This window comes from Chaetura pelagica, unplaced genomic scaffold, assembly GCF_000747805.2.
Source record: "Chaetura pelagica isolate M959 unplaced genomic scaffold, ChaPel_1.0 scaffold356, whole genome shotgun sequence".
NCBI classification, from domain to species: Eukaryota; Metazoa; Chordata; class Aves; order Apodiformes; family Apodidae; genus Chaetura; species Chaetura pelagica.
This window is the reverse complement of record NW_009953964.1, coordinates 864,211-881,237: the sequence shown is the minus strand read 5'-3', so window position 1 is coordinate 881,237 and position 17,027 is coordinate 864,211. Positions and strand designations below refer to the sequence as shown.

Genomic DNA, 17,027 nt, shown 5'->3' with positions numbered 1-17,027 from the left:
ATTAGCCGCAGCTTTAATCGCTGTTGCTAGAAATTTTAATAATATTTATTCAGAGCTGAAAACAGAAGAAAATGGTCTGTCTTCTAACAAAACATGATGAAAACTTCTATGCAAACAAGGCAGGGACTTTATAGACTGATTCAGAGTCACAGATGTTACAGGATCCATGGAAGGAAACACAGGGACAGCTGAGAGAAGCAGGCAGGCATTGCTTGCAGTGAGAACAAGCTTTCAGCAAGTACCACTTGCTTTGACCAGGGACTTGAAAAGTCAATAAAAATAATCTGGTTGTGTTTCTCTCTTTGTCCATCAATGTCAAGGAGGCTTTTGGGACTAGAGAAAGTAAATGGAAAAAAACCCTCTGCGTTCCTTATGCTGCATGGAGCTAATGTCAAAATGATAACTGATTTGCTGGTGAAAAGTTCTAAGAACAAAATGAAAGTGTGAGCAAAAAACCAGCTGAGATTCAGCATTTCTTTTTTCCCCCAAACATGGTGGAGAATATTTTCAGAACCTGAAATGCAATAGCATCAATGGTTTATTTTGACTGGACAATTAGGATGTATTTTCAGGGCAGTGTGAGGGGAATTCAGCAGGCAGCTTCCATTAACAGCAACACCAGGGTCTCCACTCACAGCTGGAAACAAAGAGCAGACTTTCTTTCCATATTTATCAGTCTGTACTTTATTAAAATGGACATGCTACAAAAAGCATGCAAACATATTTAAGAAGGAAGGGAAATAATTTAGAGGGAGATTGAGAAAAACAGAATATTATCAGAAAATCTTAGGTTGGGATTTTCAAATTCATATTCAGTAGGACTTGAGTGTTTTGTCCTTTTGGCTCTTCTGTCAATACGAGTATTATCTAGTATCTTCTGATAGATAACTAATATAACTGTAATCCAAGAAAGCTGCTCTTAAAACATTAGACTGCACTGAAACTTAAGCAGTTTCAGGCAGCTGAAGTGTATGATAAGCTTTACACTTCTGAATCTGCAGAGACTATTACATTAAGTTCTGCTGTGCACTGCACTGCGCTATGACATGGCAAAACAAACAGTCACCTTCTCTGAGACTGGCAGACTCCAAGTTTATTCAGCCACTCCAGCTGAAGCAATGCAAATGTTTTTCTAAATTACACCTTGAATCTCCCAAACCTGTGATTGTAGGAAGAATAAGTAGTTTGATTTTGAAGCTCAAATGTTGTCATACTGAAAGCATGGAAAAACAGCATCATGACAGGTTCATACCATAAAAAGATAACTTACATTGTAGACAAAGAGACTAATGTGCTGAAGGCTCCAGGGGTGATAGTGCTGATGTGATTGTCATACAGAGACAGAAGCCTCACTGAGCTCAGTCCAGCAAAGGTGTCATTGTTTATACAGCTGATAGAGTTGCTCCTCAGCATCCTGCAAGGAATAAAACAGGGCATTAGGAACTACTGGAAAGGGGTATAATATCAGAATAGGTGGTCCTTTATCTAAAGGCATCACGAGATACTTTGGCAAGCACTGTACTGGATTTTATTGATTGCTGAAGTACAACACAGCTATAGGAGGGATAGATTCATGCAAACTTCATCTCATGAATTTAAAATGCTTTAAAAAGAGCTCCACATCTGACAGTAGTATGCAATTAAAATTATGACTAGTGGAAAGTTTGAAATGAAACCTGAAGTTTTAACTTAGTAAATTCCTCAGAGTATGTGAAGATTTATTTCAGAGAAAGACTGCCAGAAATGTGTGACAATAACAACACTAACTGCATGACTCCTACTCCTGTCATGGATGTTTTTTGTAATCCATGCTGCAAAAGTATGGCTGGAAACAGCATCCTCAGCAGAAATGAAGGAATAGCTTAGGGAAGATTTCCAGACCTAACACAAGCTCCAAAATGTCATTTTAATCATTAATTGACATGACAGCAGTAACCATCATATAACGTGGTCTTTGCTCACTGCTTTTAATCATTAATTGACATGACAGCAGTAACGTGGTCTTTGCTCACTGTCTGTACCAGATGAATCTGTGGTGTAGATGATAAATCTCTCTGGGTTGTTATGGTAACAATGATAAAGCCCAAATAATCTGAAAGACTGTAGTATCTTGTTTCACTCCATAGCAAAAAATGGCTCATGTGTACTTGTTGCAGTGCATGCCAATCAACATCTGGAGCTGTAACCATCACTCCACAGTTGTGATATTCCTACTCAGGTGAAAAATTATTCAGTAATTAAAGCATACTACCAAAAATCAAAAAAATATTTGTAGCTCATGCTGCTTTTTCAGTGAATTGATCCTCTAAATTGCGGAGGGTTAATTTCTCAGTGTCAAATTCATGCAATGAACAGTGAAAATTCAGACTCACTTAGAAGTCTGGATTTAAATCTCCAATTGGTATCTGCCAGTTGGGTGTTTAGGTGTTCCATCAAAAGATAACTGGAAAATAGCTTCAGCTGGAAAGAAATTAACAGTGTACACAAAACCACTCAGTGTTTAAGACCTGAACTTTATATTGCTTTTGCATGGCTGTTCTCTACGTGCAGCTACCATCACAAGCACTACGGTCTCAATAGTTTTGATCTTGCAACTGGGGTGCAGCTGTTTCTGTGACACAGAGACACACATCTTACTTGTGGGGTACTAAGCTGCCTGACAGCTGGGTCAAAACCACAAGCTCTGAAATGAATAGGGTAGTAAGACAAGTAAGGCTCTTAGTGGCTTATTAGCAGGAGGAAATATTTTCTCAATTCTGCAAAAACCAGGCAGAAGCACTGCAAGATGGGAGGACTGAATTTGGATGTCAATGTAACTTGCACAGGCAACCTATTCCATTTCAGGTAACATACAGTCTTTTAAAAACTGGACCATGATCCTGTTCAATGTGGTCTTTTTGTAAAAGATCACAATTTTGATGGTCAAGGAAAGTAAATTAATGGTTACAAATGTATGTCCTTGAAGCTCAAACCTTTGGTTTTGTATCATGGTTCACCATGCACTGTGTGCCCTTCCTGAAGGAAAACTTATACTTGCAGACTCTCATATCATGCTGTGTATATTTAGACTGCTTTATCAACTGGGGGGAAACGTAGGTCAGGTCAGCAGGAGAGCTTGAATGTTAAGCATCTTTTTATTAAGAAATGCTGAATTTTGTTCAGGAGCACTGCCACAGGCTGATTCACAGTATAAAAATTAATTTAGTATCTATGGACAGTATTTTCAAAGCCCTTAGTAAAGGGCATACATTAAATTAAAGACCAGATGCCTATAACCACAAAAAAGAAAATGTTAAAGCAACAGCAAAAGCAAAGTTCCATATTTGCCATTACAGGTCAAAGTCATTGAAGCGAAACTTTGATTTCTTTATACAGTTGAGTAAGGAATGAAATTATTGTGCCATGATACTTTACAACAAAAGAAGCATTTCCTGCTAATTGATAAATTGCAGATTTTAAATTGCATTTTGATTCCAGGAGTCTGTTTGCTGGCAGCAACCACCTAGTCAAGTGCTTGCTTTCTACTGCAGGGAAGATGATGCAAAAGAGGTTCTTTTTCACATACAGATCATACATATTGTCTGACATGAGTCTTTGCTGCCACCAGAAGCCTAGACCCCAACTGTGTCTCAGGGTGGTGGATGAAGTGGATTAGACACCACCTTGAAATCTTGCCTGTGATCCTTCTTCCAGTACTTTAAACTATGAGCCTACATATGAGTGTTAGCTCTCAGAAATAGTTTTCAAAGATTGTCTAAGCACAAAAGTAACATCAAACCAGTTTCTTATGCATTTGGGCTTGATGTCTCCTTCACACTCTCCACAATCACATTCACTGTTTAATCACACACAATTTTTATGGTACTTGGTGTGAGCAGTAAAGGGCATGCTGTGGCTAGTCCAGAGTCCTGCCTGTGTTCATGGGCCTTTCTTCTCCCCCTGTCTTCTGATTTCATATAGTTTGTAGGATACTAAAAATCTTCTAGGCTCCTAGCCTGCTCTGAGGTTTGGTTTAAGCAGACCACCAACTCCAGTTTGGGTGGAGATGGAGTGGGAGGATGGATTAATGGAGAGCAAATATATTCCTATATGCCTTGCTTCAACAGGAAATAAAATAATAAAAGTATTAAATGATTAAAAGTGCCCAAATTTGACTCATTGCAGGTTCACCATCATGTTACTCCTGAAATACTTGAAAATCTGTTTTTTTCATGGCAGTGAGGCAAGTCCCTCCCCCTTAGAACTTGTTGTCTTGTAACAAATATTTTAGCAGGGATTGCTGAACTTGAGCACTTCCACTCAGCTTACAGAGGAAGAGAGAAAAATAGGTCTTTGCACTTACAATGTTTTTAGCCCTGTGAGGCCTCTAAACATTCGTCCATGCACCGATTCCAGTTGATTCTCTGTCAGAATCAGTTCCTGCACTCCTGAAGCTCCATCAAATGTGCCTTCTCGAATCTCCTTGATCTTATTGTTGCTTAGATTTCTGGAAGGATACAACCAATCTCAGTAAGCATGTTGTTAGTGTGTTACTTCAAACATACATCATCACATTGGAAGGACAAAGACAGGAAGAATATATGCCTTTTAGTGGTTATCTAGAGAGGCATTAATTCATTCATCATGGAGAGGATACAGAAGCTCAGTAGCATAGCTGCTGTACTTACAACTAGCTCCCCCCTTCACTCACCAAAACCACAAAACACTTTAACACTGCCACCCAAAAGGAAATGAGTATCACTTAATTCTGAATTCACAGATACTGCAATATGCAGCATTATTTTCTAAATATTTACTCTGCCTATATGGTCTCGAGGTGTTTGCTTATAGATCAACATTGGAAAATTTCAATCTATAAAGTCAGATGAAGTTCTGATTAAATGCAAAATGAATCTTTTGAATATTTCATATTTTTGAAAAAAAAACCAACAGTGACTAGAAAACTTCTGAATGCTAAAATGCTATCAGAGATGCATAAAAATAAATGACATTTAATTATTTAAAACATTTCAAAAAAGGCCATAAAAACCTTGGACCTCAGTCCTCCAAGCATCTCCTATGATGCCCTGTATAGATTATTATGAATAATCCTGTTTGCTTATGTTTATGACAGGAAATGCTATTCTTCATTTTACTGCCTCTAACAAAAATAGAGAATGTTAAAAGACATGCTCTTACTCCCAAGAAGATGCCAAATTCCAGCACTATTACTCATCCTGAATAGCACATTATTCCAGAAATGATCCTAGTACACATGCAGCATGAGTAATAGTTTCAAAATCCAATTCCAGGTGATATAAAACAAATGACAAGGTATCAGATTAACACCTGGGCTACCCTGCTCAGAAGAACAGGCAATCTTATTGGGATGAAAGTTGACAGAAGACATGGCAACAGGACAGCTTGGCCTCAAATAGAAATAGTGTGGGTCTTGCTCTTTGCAGAAGTCATCACTTAATAAAAAAAAAGTTAAACCTTGGAGATATGTTTCATGAGGGAAACTTGAGTATGCTGGTTTATGTCTGCTGAACAACTGTCAGACAGTGGGCCCTATAGCATGTGGCCCATCACCTCTTGCACATTCTGTGATCAGAAAGAATAGGAGTATGCCAGCAATCAGCCAAAAATAACATAAAAACATACAGAAATACTTACATGCAGATTTTGCTTTCCAGAAGTTTAGTGCTTTGTGCTAACACTCACATGAAGAGTTTATGTTCAGTGTCAAAGCAAGTCAAAGAAGGATATTCTGACATATGCATTTAATTTTGGGGCTCAGCTATTTCTCTAGTGGAGATGTTTACAGGTCAGCATCTCTTTTGAATGCTGGCATACATAATTGCTCTCAATGATCCTTTTCCTGGTAAAGACCATGTGCATGATGCACAAAAATAAATGGATAAATGAACGTTTGTAGTGGGAAGGGGAGTAGAATTACTATAATATATGTCTTTGACTTTCAATTCCCGGATTGCAGAACGACCTGTACTTGAAGTTGCAAAGTTTTATTAGTTAGTTTTTTACCATCTAAAAGATAATTAGTCACATATATTTTAAAAAGGGTGAAATTTTACTAGATTATTAGATACTCAAGGGAAAAACAAGCAAATATTGGACAGAAAGGCTGGCCATAATTAGCAAAGGAATTGGCATCTTTATACAATCCAAACTGTCTCAATTGTAATTGTTGCCAAAGAACTCCTGTAGATAGGGAACTTCATTTGAGTTCATTAAATGAGTTCACTTCATTTATTGCCTGATCACTTCAACAACAAAAATGATCCACAAATACAGTAACAGCTTCAGAAGAAGGTGATTATATATGCCTTTCCCATGCAAAAGATTTGCAAATCCGAGATTAAATGCCATGGTGAAATCGAAGTCACTAGGCAGAGAAAAGACAAGCTTTACAAAAATAAATAGGTAAAAGTGACACTGTCCTGCAATTCCCTTTGGAGTTCTGTCAAAGCAGATGTTCTGCTAACTTGGATTTCTTGATTTGTCTTCATGAATCAAAGCTTCTCATAGCAGAACACAACAACAAAAAAGGTAGGTGACAGCATTTACTCACTTGAAAAAAAAAAAGTAATCTCCTTAAAATCTGACCTACTAGAATAATAAACATGAGAAATTACACACTTTTCAGTATAGAATTACCAGCAAAAATAATCAGCTACAAACCCTGACAAATGAAAGCAGTGAAACTTTTGCCTGCTCTGCAACTCAGAGAGCTCTGCTCCATCCTTCCCAGCACTAAATGAATCTTTCCTATATGATCACAGCAGTTGACAATCAGAAAAATACTTCTAATAGACTTCACAGCAAAATGCTATTACAGAAAAGCCCCAACCTCTTGCAGTGCTACACTTCTGGAAGGAATTGTTCTTACAATACTACAAGACAGTGGAAAAATGAGTCGTGAGTATTTCCCAAGATCCATATGCCCTCTGGCAGGACCCAAATGGGAACCTGTAGTTAACCTGGTCACTCAAGGTTATTGTTCCCATAAGGACTCCCTGATTTACCCCTGTGATAAGGTTTAATCTTATATCTAGACTTTTATTTTGGCCAAGAGGTCAAAAGAAATTTTCAGAAAGTCTGGGTTTACTTTATGTGGGGCTGTGAATAGGAAATGAGGAGATCTAAGTAGCTATCAAAGTGACATTGTTCACACAGCTCACTTTTCAGCTAGATGTTATTTACTTTATGCCTAAAGTTTATAACAATATTATTTCTGTTGATCTTATAACCAAGACAGAACAAGCTGGATTCTATTCAGACTTCCTGGAATCATTAATCCTGCCATACCTGCTGGGTCAATGTTAATATTCCAACATGGTATTCATCGCTGCCTGACGGACACACCTTCCACCATGATCAACCACCAGAGCACACTCCAACTGCACAGGCTCTGCTTGGTTTCACCTTGAACCTTGTGCTTTTATCACACAAATAGCCTGTTCTGAGTGGGGATTCCCTAGAATATTTCTGTCTGTTGGTGACACATTTGGAATTTTTAATGTATGTTAGGAGAAAAAACCCAATGCTGGGTTGCATTCTGGAGGAAAGATGTCTGGTAAGGTTTTAGAGCTTTTAACAACAGTCTGACTGGCTTTTATAGAGTGAACTGTTCTCAGAAGCAGGATGGCACTGGAAGTCTTAAATATTCCAGACAGACATTGAAGTACAGCCTGTGACATTACCACTTTCATTCAGCAGAGCAGAGTGATGGCCTCACTGGAAACAAAAGGAGGCACACGATGAGCCCAATTGCCATGTACCACAATGATCCCTGCAATCTCATTTTCAGAAAACAAAGTCTGTTTCTTTATAACAAGTGACAGATGACTGCAACCTCCATTGCCATGGCAAAATTTATGCTTTGGGGAAAGAACAGCAGGTAACAGTTGTTTCCAAGGACACAAACTACTTTTACCTCCCCAAGAAACCTGAGATTCTGTTCTTTAGACTGACTTCTAGTCTGCAGACTTTGTCATTATTCAATTTTATTTTGCATGTAAAATGTGTTAAATCCTGGGCTCACACTCCACACAGTTCAATGTAGGAGAAATATTTGCAGACAAATTAAGCCTCCAGAGGCAATTAAATACTAGAGGTGGGGGTGGCAGTACCAGCCATTGCCAAAACAGCCTGACACCTCCTATCCTAAGACTGTATTTTATTTTCACTTCATAACTTCAGCAAGATTTCACAGAATGAACTGTCAGATGTCCCTTTCAGGTTTTTATCTCTTATTGTTCTTGTTCTCTGAGAAAAAAGGTCAGTTCCCTTTCCCCCAGCAATGCATGAAGTCCAGTCATCACCTTTTCATTTGGAATGAGAGCTCCTTGCCATTTTTCTCTCTGTATAAACAACTGCTGGGACCACAGTGGGAATGGCCAGTCTCCCTTAACTCCTGTAGGCACTCTTAAAGGAGGGCTTTTTGCAAATTTCCTTGACACAAATCTGTCACTAGTCTTAAAGTGAAGGACAATCAGAGGTCAATCATTCAATTGTCCATTCAGATATCCAGATACCAGATATTCAGAGTAATTTTCAAAGAAAAAGAACTACAGAGATTAAAGAAAAAAAGCAAAAAGGTACTTTAGGCTGCCTGGCCACTGTAAAGGTCTGAACTCTTCCCTTCAGCCTAAGAAGTAACACAATCTCTCTACCTGCTGCTTTCCTTTAACCCTTGAACACACAAGGAATAGAATGAGACAGTCAATATCACTAATCAAATAAAAGCAGAAATTCTTGTCTCATAAGGGCACTGAAAAATGGGGGGTTGATTAATATTCTTCCTCCTGCATTTAGTAGCAGCAGTAAGACTTAATGCAGAGCACATGCATCACATTCCTGTCACACACATGGAACTGCTGCATCAGGTCCCTCAGCAGCAGCAATCCCATCCACTGGTGTTTACCTCCATTTCCCCTCTTTCATGATAGAAATAAACTATTGATTAGCAGAAGGATGATTAGCAAAGGCTCTGGAGCCCTCAATATAAGAAAGATGTGGACCTGTTGGAGGGTGTCCAGAGGAGGGCAATGGAAATGATCAGAGGGCTGGAGCAGCTCTGTTATGAGGAGAGGCTGAGGGAGCTGGGGTTGTTCAGCATGAAGAAGAGGACACTGGGCTCTGAGGAATCTGCTCTATTGTGAGATGCCCCTGCTTATTGTAGGGGGGTTTAACTAGAGGATCTTTAGAGGTCCCTTCCAACCCAAGACATTCTATGAATTTTATGGGGGTTTTTTTGTTGTTTTTTTTTTTCCTAATAATTCCTTTCCTTCACAAAGTGGAACTAGGAGAATTAGAAAAAAGAAGTCTAACCTGGCATTTTAATGAAGAAGCTGCTGAGTAAGTTTACAATAGAAATCCTGTTCTACTTATATGAAAAGAACTCCCTTTTCAGAAAGGTATATTTGTTTAACAGGAAACAAAATATTAAAAAAACCCCTCTCATAACTATTTCATGCTGCATTTATGCATAACAATACAGCCCTGTTGGGGTATGCCTCCCATCTGCGTGACTGATGGGAACAGGAATGACAGCACCATAACTTGTTGGCAGTAAGTTTTAAATAAAAGAAATTAATCCAACTATCACAGCTTCCCAGATTTCAAAACATAACCCTTGAAGGTTTGATGAGGAGTTTCCTATTTGTGTATACTTTAATATTCTGTGCAGTTTTCATTCCCATTTACTATCTACTTATGTAGTCAACAGATCACTTCAACAATGTCGACAACTTCCTCTAAGTGCACTGTAGTGACAACTTATGGATCTTTCATAAAATACAAGGCTAATGTATATGATTAATTTTCCAAGTCTGGTGGCCTGTACTAGCACAAATACAACCCCTACCCCAAACCTGCAGTGCTGCATCTGAAACTCTTGCAGAAATAATACTGACATAACAATCCCACTATAGTTGTCTCCAAAACCCCTGGGATCTTACATGGCTTCAAATGGCTTGGAAGCTCCAGATGGCAGAAACCAAGTGAAATGAATGCAGAACAGAAAATCTGGTTGGTTGGTTTCCTTAAATTGCCTTCACTCTAGCAATAAAACCTTACTACATGTCAACAGTTAAATGAGACATTAGCAATGGGCACATAGGTTTAAAACTTTAAATAACTTCAGAAAGACCCATTTAAAAAACTATCAGGAGGTATCTCACATACGACCTTCTTTCCAAAATACAGCTCTTATTGAATATACGCACTGTACTCTGTTAACAGAATTATACAGATATATTTGAATGACTGGCCTCTAAATCAGCTAATTGATTCTCCTCTCTAAAATAATGATGATATCTTGTAATATTATTTCCTTTAACTATTTGAAACAATCACACTAGTTAGAGCCACACAACACAGTCAAAATACAAAATCAAAAGGCCAAACATTATAGCCATCTCTAACAATAACCATACCTCTGAATAAATTCTGGGACAGAATTCACTTCTGTCCACATGAGTCAAAGACTTTACAAAATACAGCCTAAGGAATACTGAAATGTCAGCCTAGGGATCTTCATCTGTCTCTCTGGTTTCACTGGGTCTGTCCATCTAACAGGCAACTCCTTCAGTTTCCTTAAATTTATATTAAAAAAGCAGTTTCTGCTACTGCAGTACTAAACTATAAAAATAATCATTCATTCCTTATAATCCAAGACAGCATGTATTCTAACAAGCACATAACTAAAACTTACATTTTCCTGAGGTTAGGCAACTTCTTGAAGAGTCCAATAGCTTCCAAAACAGAAATATCATTTTCATTCAAACGCCTGATAGGAGCAAACAAAGAGACATTTAATACTTCACAGATGTCTGTAGATATATCCCTGTGACATCAAGGACTGCCACAGAGAACTATGACCTTTGCCAAGCAGGACACTATATGCTATCTCTCTCAAGATTCCTAGAGCTTAGCTTTGAAGGAAAGGGAACATAGAAGACTACAGTAAAAGCTCAGGATACTTTAAAAATGTAATGCTAAAGGACATTGTCAGAATGCCTTCTTCTTCCAGTGCAGGGGATAAGGGATTATTATTAACCTTCACCTTTTAAAACCCTGTTTGTGTGACTAAAACTCCCTCACCCTCCTGCTACAGAGGATATGCAACTGGAGATGTGGTCCTTTCCCATCAGATTCTGCTGGTTTTCAATATTAAAGCAAAGGTCACTGTCTTGGCAGTGGGACACAGAATTCTTTCTCTGATTACACAGAGCTCCATTTTTCTATGTAGAGACTTTGCTGGGATTTTGGATGGCTGGCTCTCATATTTTTTCTATCTTAACTTCAGATAAAGAATTTTTATGAGTGTTTAAATAGAATAATAGGTAAAATAAATAGAACGCTAACACAAAAGGAAAATTGTGTTTGAAACAGCTACTAATATAACAAAAGAAATAGATTCATAAGTTACTAAGTAATAAACATATTTTTGCACACTCTCTTTAGCAGTATATAATGTCTATAATTCCTAAGAACATTGAAAAGCACATACATTTTTTAAAATCACTTAGAGCTTAACAATACATAAGTTGGTTGGACTTGATGATCTTCAAGGTCCCTTCCAACCAAGATGATTCTATGATTCTATTATTTAGTGAGAGCCATTTCACCCAGGTAGCAGGCACTTCTGAGATGGCATGAGTTCCTGATCACAGATTTAATCCAAAATAGTGAATCCATTTCTTAAATAAAAATAACCAGGTGCAAAGACAAAGAACTCAAAGGTAGAATGGAAAGAAATCATTCAGCTTGGGCCACCCAACAGGTGAACACTTCAAGCAGACACAAACAGGCAGCTGATGCACAGGGCCATGGCTCCTTTCTCATCCCAACAGCTGGCATGAATGCTAAGGAAGTAAAAGTGTCATGGTTCTCCTTTGAAATAAAATTAACTCCCCCTTTTTCACACATGGATTAAAGTAGAAGGTGCTTTGAATTGGTCTGAGTCCCTTTTACAGCCTTTAAAAACTAGGAATGCCATCATGCCCAGCTGAGCACATTGTGGAGAGCCTGCACTTACAGATCAGTGGTATATTCAGGAAGGTGACTGGGTAAGCGTGTGAGTTTCTGGTTAGAGCAGTCTACGATCGTTCCCTCGCAGCGACACTTCTCAGGACAGACAAGGTCCATGAAACACTTCCCGGTGAATTTACTTCTGTAATCCTCTGACCCTGCAACAAAAGGAAAATGTACTCCAGCAAACAGCACGTGATACCTACAACAATCAGAGGTTTTATGGAATCTGCCCTCAACACTGCCTCTTGTCAGCTTCCAGCTCCGTCACAGGATTTTAATATTTGCCAAAGATTTTTATGCAGCAAATTTTCAAATTACTCCCAATACTCACCTATGTTTTTTCACTCTTTTATTGATAGATTAATTCCTTGAGTAAAAATCCTACCTGTTAATGTATTAAGGCATTTTTTTGAAGCATGTTTAATCAGCTGTTGGAGTCTGCTTTAAAGGAGCTCCAGCAAAGTAGCTTTTTCCCATTTGTAACTTAGTCCAGAAACAAGCAAACAGGTTTTCACGAAAGCAGGAGCTATTTTGATGCATTCAAATGACAATGGATTTTTAAAGATAGTGTTAAAAAGTCCAAAATTTTCAGATCTCAGTTATTAGTTATTTTTGAAAGCAATCTTTTTTTGAGAACACCTTCTCAATTTTCCAACAATTAGGTATCTTTATTAACTAAGTTAAACAAACAGCAGGGGAAAGTAATAGCAGTTTAAATAATTTTCATTTTAATTAAGGAATGGGTAGACCATACTTAGTGAGAAGCACTCCCTAATGTACCATTATAGCATGATTGCCAGACCTCTCTGACTAGGTTTTTGACCCATTCTAATGAAATGTTTTTCCAATTACACTCAGTGAACTAATCTGTCCTTTTCAGGTTTGTTTTTTCTCTTTTAATAACAGCAGGTTAGAAACTTGATCTCTGTGCTTCAAGAAACCAGGAGTATTAATAAATGTGTATGTAAGCAAAGTGTTGCCAAGACCCTGCCATGCAAAACCTGCCCGCTCACTTCATATTTCATAATGGAAGCAGCAGAACAGTCTCAGGAACCCTGTGTAATGCTCAGCAATCATAACTACCAGGCTTTCTCTGGAATGACTTGAGCAAGTTCAGTTTTTTAAGAACCTGAAAACTTCAATATAAACTTAGACCTGAGCTGAAATGTGTTGTTAGAGACTTGATGACATTCATCACCTGCTTCCCCTCTCCTGATACCAATGCTCATTTTATGACTGCATACTATTTTCAGTAAGAAAAAAAAAAAAGTAATCTAGACCCCCCATTATTTTAATATATGTTACACATCACCTCCACAGGGTGCTGCAGGGAAAACAAGTGATTTTACAGGCAATCCAACATTTTGATTCCACAGAAACAGAATAGCTTAGTTTTGTAACTACAAACTAGATTGCAAGAAGCATCACACACAACTTTGGACATTACCACTTCTTTGGTGCTAAATACTTTGCAAGTTATCCTGCTAATGGTAAATTCTACATCTAAAGTGAGGTTTGGCTACTTTTTTTTAACTTGACAGCACAGCACTTAAAATATTATGACTGCTTGGCATTTTAAAGTATTGTAAAATGCACTCCAAGCCTTTCCCCACAACACCATCATTTAAATTCTTATCCTTTCAATAAACAGCATCTGATTTCCAGGTCTAAAAATCTCAGGCTGGATAGTCAGGATAAGATATTAAGTGATGAGCATATGATGGCTTGATTACAAGAGCATAAAGCTATTCTTTCTTAAGTCTGAGACAGTACATTTGATTGCTTACAATCCCTTGGAAATAATGCCAGAGATGAACAGTGATTAGAAGCAGAGTTTATTAAAACTACTACAATTACAGTACACCTTGGAAAACCTACGAACATTTTTCAGTGATCAAAAAGTGTCTTGGAAATCTCCATATTAACCTGTGAAGAAACACTTCTAATTTCCATTGTAAAAGCTTTCTTTGAAAGAATAGTCATAGAAGTCATGAAATTACAAAGACTAAAAATATATTTAGCATAATTTGTAGTCTACTGATGGATACAAGATTCATCTTCTTATGAAAAAAAAAAAGAAAAAAGAAGGAGGATGAGAAAGTAAATGGAATGTTTTTTGAAGGAGAAAAAAAGGGATATATAACATTAGAGGGTAAAAATATTTTTTTTTGTTTTGTTTTCTCTCAAGCTTTGTGGCAAAGTAAGTAAAGCATATTAACCTTATTTTGACTCAGCAGTCTCACTGTCTCAATGGCTTACAGCTCACCACCCTGCACCACTTATAGGAAGTTCATCTTGACTGGGCATTAGTCTACCGCCTCCACACTTGCAAGAGGGAAAAGCCCTCTCAGCTCAGCAGGAGAGGAAGGGAGCAAACATCACCTTTTGTACTTTACTTTCTTTCTGCTTTTCACCTTTTTTTTTTGTTTGTTTGTTTTGTTTTGTTTTTCACCTCTAAACTAGTTTAAATAAGGGATACTCAGGTAAACACTGAGTTGAAAGGGATAAATAGCATGTATATGCTCAGCAAGTACTCAGTCATCCATTAGACTGTGAGACACCAGGAATCACCTGTCAAAGACTAGATAAAATTTACTATTTGACCTGAGTCTTGAGATCATTTGGACAGGTGGCTGCTCTATTAAGATATTCCCATCTGGGGTACTAATGTGAAATGCAGCCATCTGCTTGCAGAACTACTGAAGTGTGTGTATCTATTTCTACACACAGGGCTTTACCAGTGCACCATGGCAGGGCTCTCAGTGAACATGGCAGGATTCAGGAGGTACAAATAACCATCACATGCTTGTAGAACTTCTTGCACACCGTAAAATCACCTGCGGAAAGCCCTGGAAAAGAGATGCAGGACAGGTACAGAAGAAACACTTGGCTTCATTTTACTATTCTGGACTAGTCATTTGGTCATTTTAATATACCTGAAGGCATGTGTGCACTGTGCCTCAAGTAGAAGGACTCGCTGGACAGCTCCAATAGAAGGATGCACCTTACATTATTTATAAGGTAAGATGACAAAAATTATTATTCATCTCTGTAGGTATGGCTTGAACCACCCCTGGGTCATATTAATCAACAGGATGCCTAGCTTCTGAATTCTATGAGCAATTAAACAGATTAATTACTTAGAAATGGTTATTCTGCATGCAAGCCCTCTGGAAACTCTGTTGCAAACATCACTTGGGCTCCCTCCTGCAGTGCCCAGGAGTCTGGTTGAGCAACTTTTCACCTTTTTCATTTTTCCCGTGAGAAAAGGGGAATCTCTCACCTTTTGATGCTTCTGAAAACAGCAGAAGTATCCCAGCATGCCATGCGGCAGGGAGTATGCAGCCTTCCATGGTGCTTGACAGAACCATGTTCAATTTGTATTGTTCTACCACATGGTTAGATCAAGCACAAAGGAAAACCCCATGAACAGCCAGAGTCAGAGTTAGGCAGCGCCAAAGAGAGAAGAGCGTTGAGAGGAAGCAGCATGGAGAAGCACAAGCTGAAGGTTCACGGAGAGCTGCTCTCCACTCCACCCATGCAAAAAGGTGCTGGATACAAGAGGTCATCCTTTATGCTACAACTGCAGGAACACCCTGTAGCACAATTGGGTTAGTGTACAAGAACAGAGCCCAGGTGAATTCAGAGACAGAACTAATGTGATAGAAAACACTACCAAAGCCCTGCAAATAGGTCCTTCCAGGAAGGATGTGCAACTTCCACCACATATTGAATGGCCAGTCTACACTGCTCTTCATTAGCTACTTACTCTCTCCTGGTGTCTCCTTTCAGTATAAATGCCATTTAGGTTTGCTCCCTTTATTTAGATGCAATCTTAGAAATACCACAGCTCATATTAATAAAAGTAGATTCTGAACTGACAGCCAAGCTGTGGCATTAAATGCTCCCCAAGCTCCCTTTCAGCCTGGTTTCAGCTCCCAGTGGCCTTTCCTGCTGGTGACACTTACACTGACAGTCTGTAATTACCTCTGCTTCTCTCTTTTTTATTTTTAATTATTTTCCCCCCGCAACTGCACTTCACAGCAAGGCAGTACACACAGGATACTACAGCCACATTAGGGCAAACAGGACTACTTTGTTACTCTGTTTTTTGGCACCATATTTGTTAGCTGTTTGTAAGTAATTCGCTAATAGAAAAATTCTCTCTAACATCCTGGCTTATATCAAACAGCTTTACATCTTGTAACTAATTCCTGCAATTTTGACATGTTAAGTAGGGCATTCAGGTCTAGCTTGACTGCTCACTCTCACATAAAACTCCCATTGACTTTTATGTCTGCAGAGCAATGCCAGTGGAGAATGCTCCTGAAAGCCCCATCTCAAATGTTCTTGCAGGTTTCCTGAGCCAGAGAGGAAGTGGCTGTCCTCTGCAACTACTCAGAACATTATGCTGGACTTCAGTGAAGGTCAGTGCTTGTGCTTTTAAAAAAACCATATAATTTTCCTTAGTAAAGGGTTTGTATTGCCCAAAGAACAAAGTCAGCATCAAGCATATTATTCATTATCTCCATGCAGAACACTGTGGGTACTTGAACAGAGATGACATATAACACAGCAAGAGGCTCTGCTTCACCATTTTGCTAAAAACCAGCATTATTATGCAGAAAGTCAAGGCACAATTACTTGGGAATACCACAAAATAAGTACAGTGTTTACTTAGACACCTCACAATGTGTGCTTGTGTACAGCAAGGAAAGTAAGATCAAATTGATTTACTCTCTATCTTTACAATCTAAGAAAGAAACTAAAGCAGCTTTTTAGGAGAACATAACACAATAAACCTTCCATACTCACAGGCTGCCAAACAGGCCAGGGTCCTGACTGATACAAAAATTAGATTATTCACTTTCTTTTGTGACTCACACAATATGGCACGAAGAGGCATTTGTTTTCTTCCATGATTCATTCAGAGTAGGCACAACACTGGAATCCACACCTCATTTATTTAGAATTTATACCTGTTATAG

The 17,027-nt window shown here is 38.4% G+C and overlaps 1 protein-coding gene across 1 annotated transcript in view; it reads right to left on the bottom strand.

Moving 5' to 3' along the window:
- The window catches only part of SLIT3 (slit homolog 3 (Drosophila)), a 485,523-nt gene that overhangs the window by 105,465 nt on the left and 363,031 nt on the right, over positions 1–17,027 (bottom strand). Inside the window, exons 15-18 of the mRNA XM_010001942.1 lie at positions 12,044–12,194; positions 10,718–10,792; positions 4,343–4,486; positions 1,271–1,414 (exon numbers count right to left, since the gene is read on the bottom strand). Of these exons, the coding sequence (XP_010000244.1) occupies positions 1,271–1,414; positions 4,343–4,486; positions 10,718–10,792; positions 12,044–12,194 (514 nt within the window). The remainder of the gene's footprint in view (positions 1–1,270; positions 1,415–4,342; positions 4,487–10,717; positions 10,793–12,043; positions 12,195–17,027) is intronic.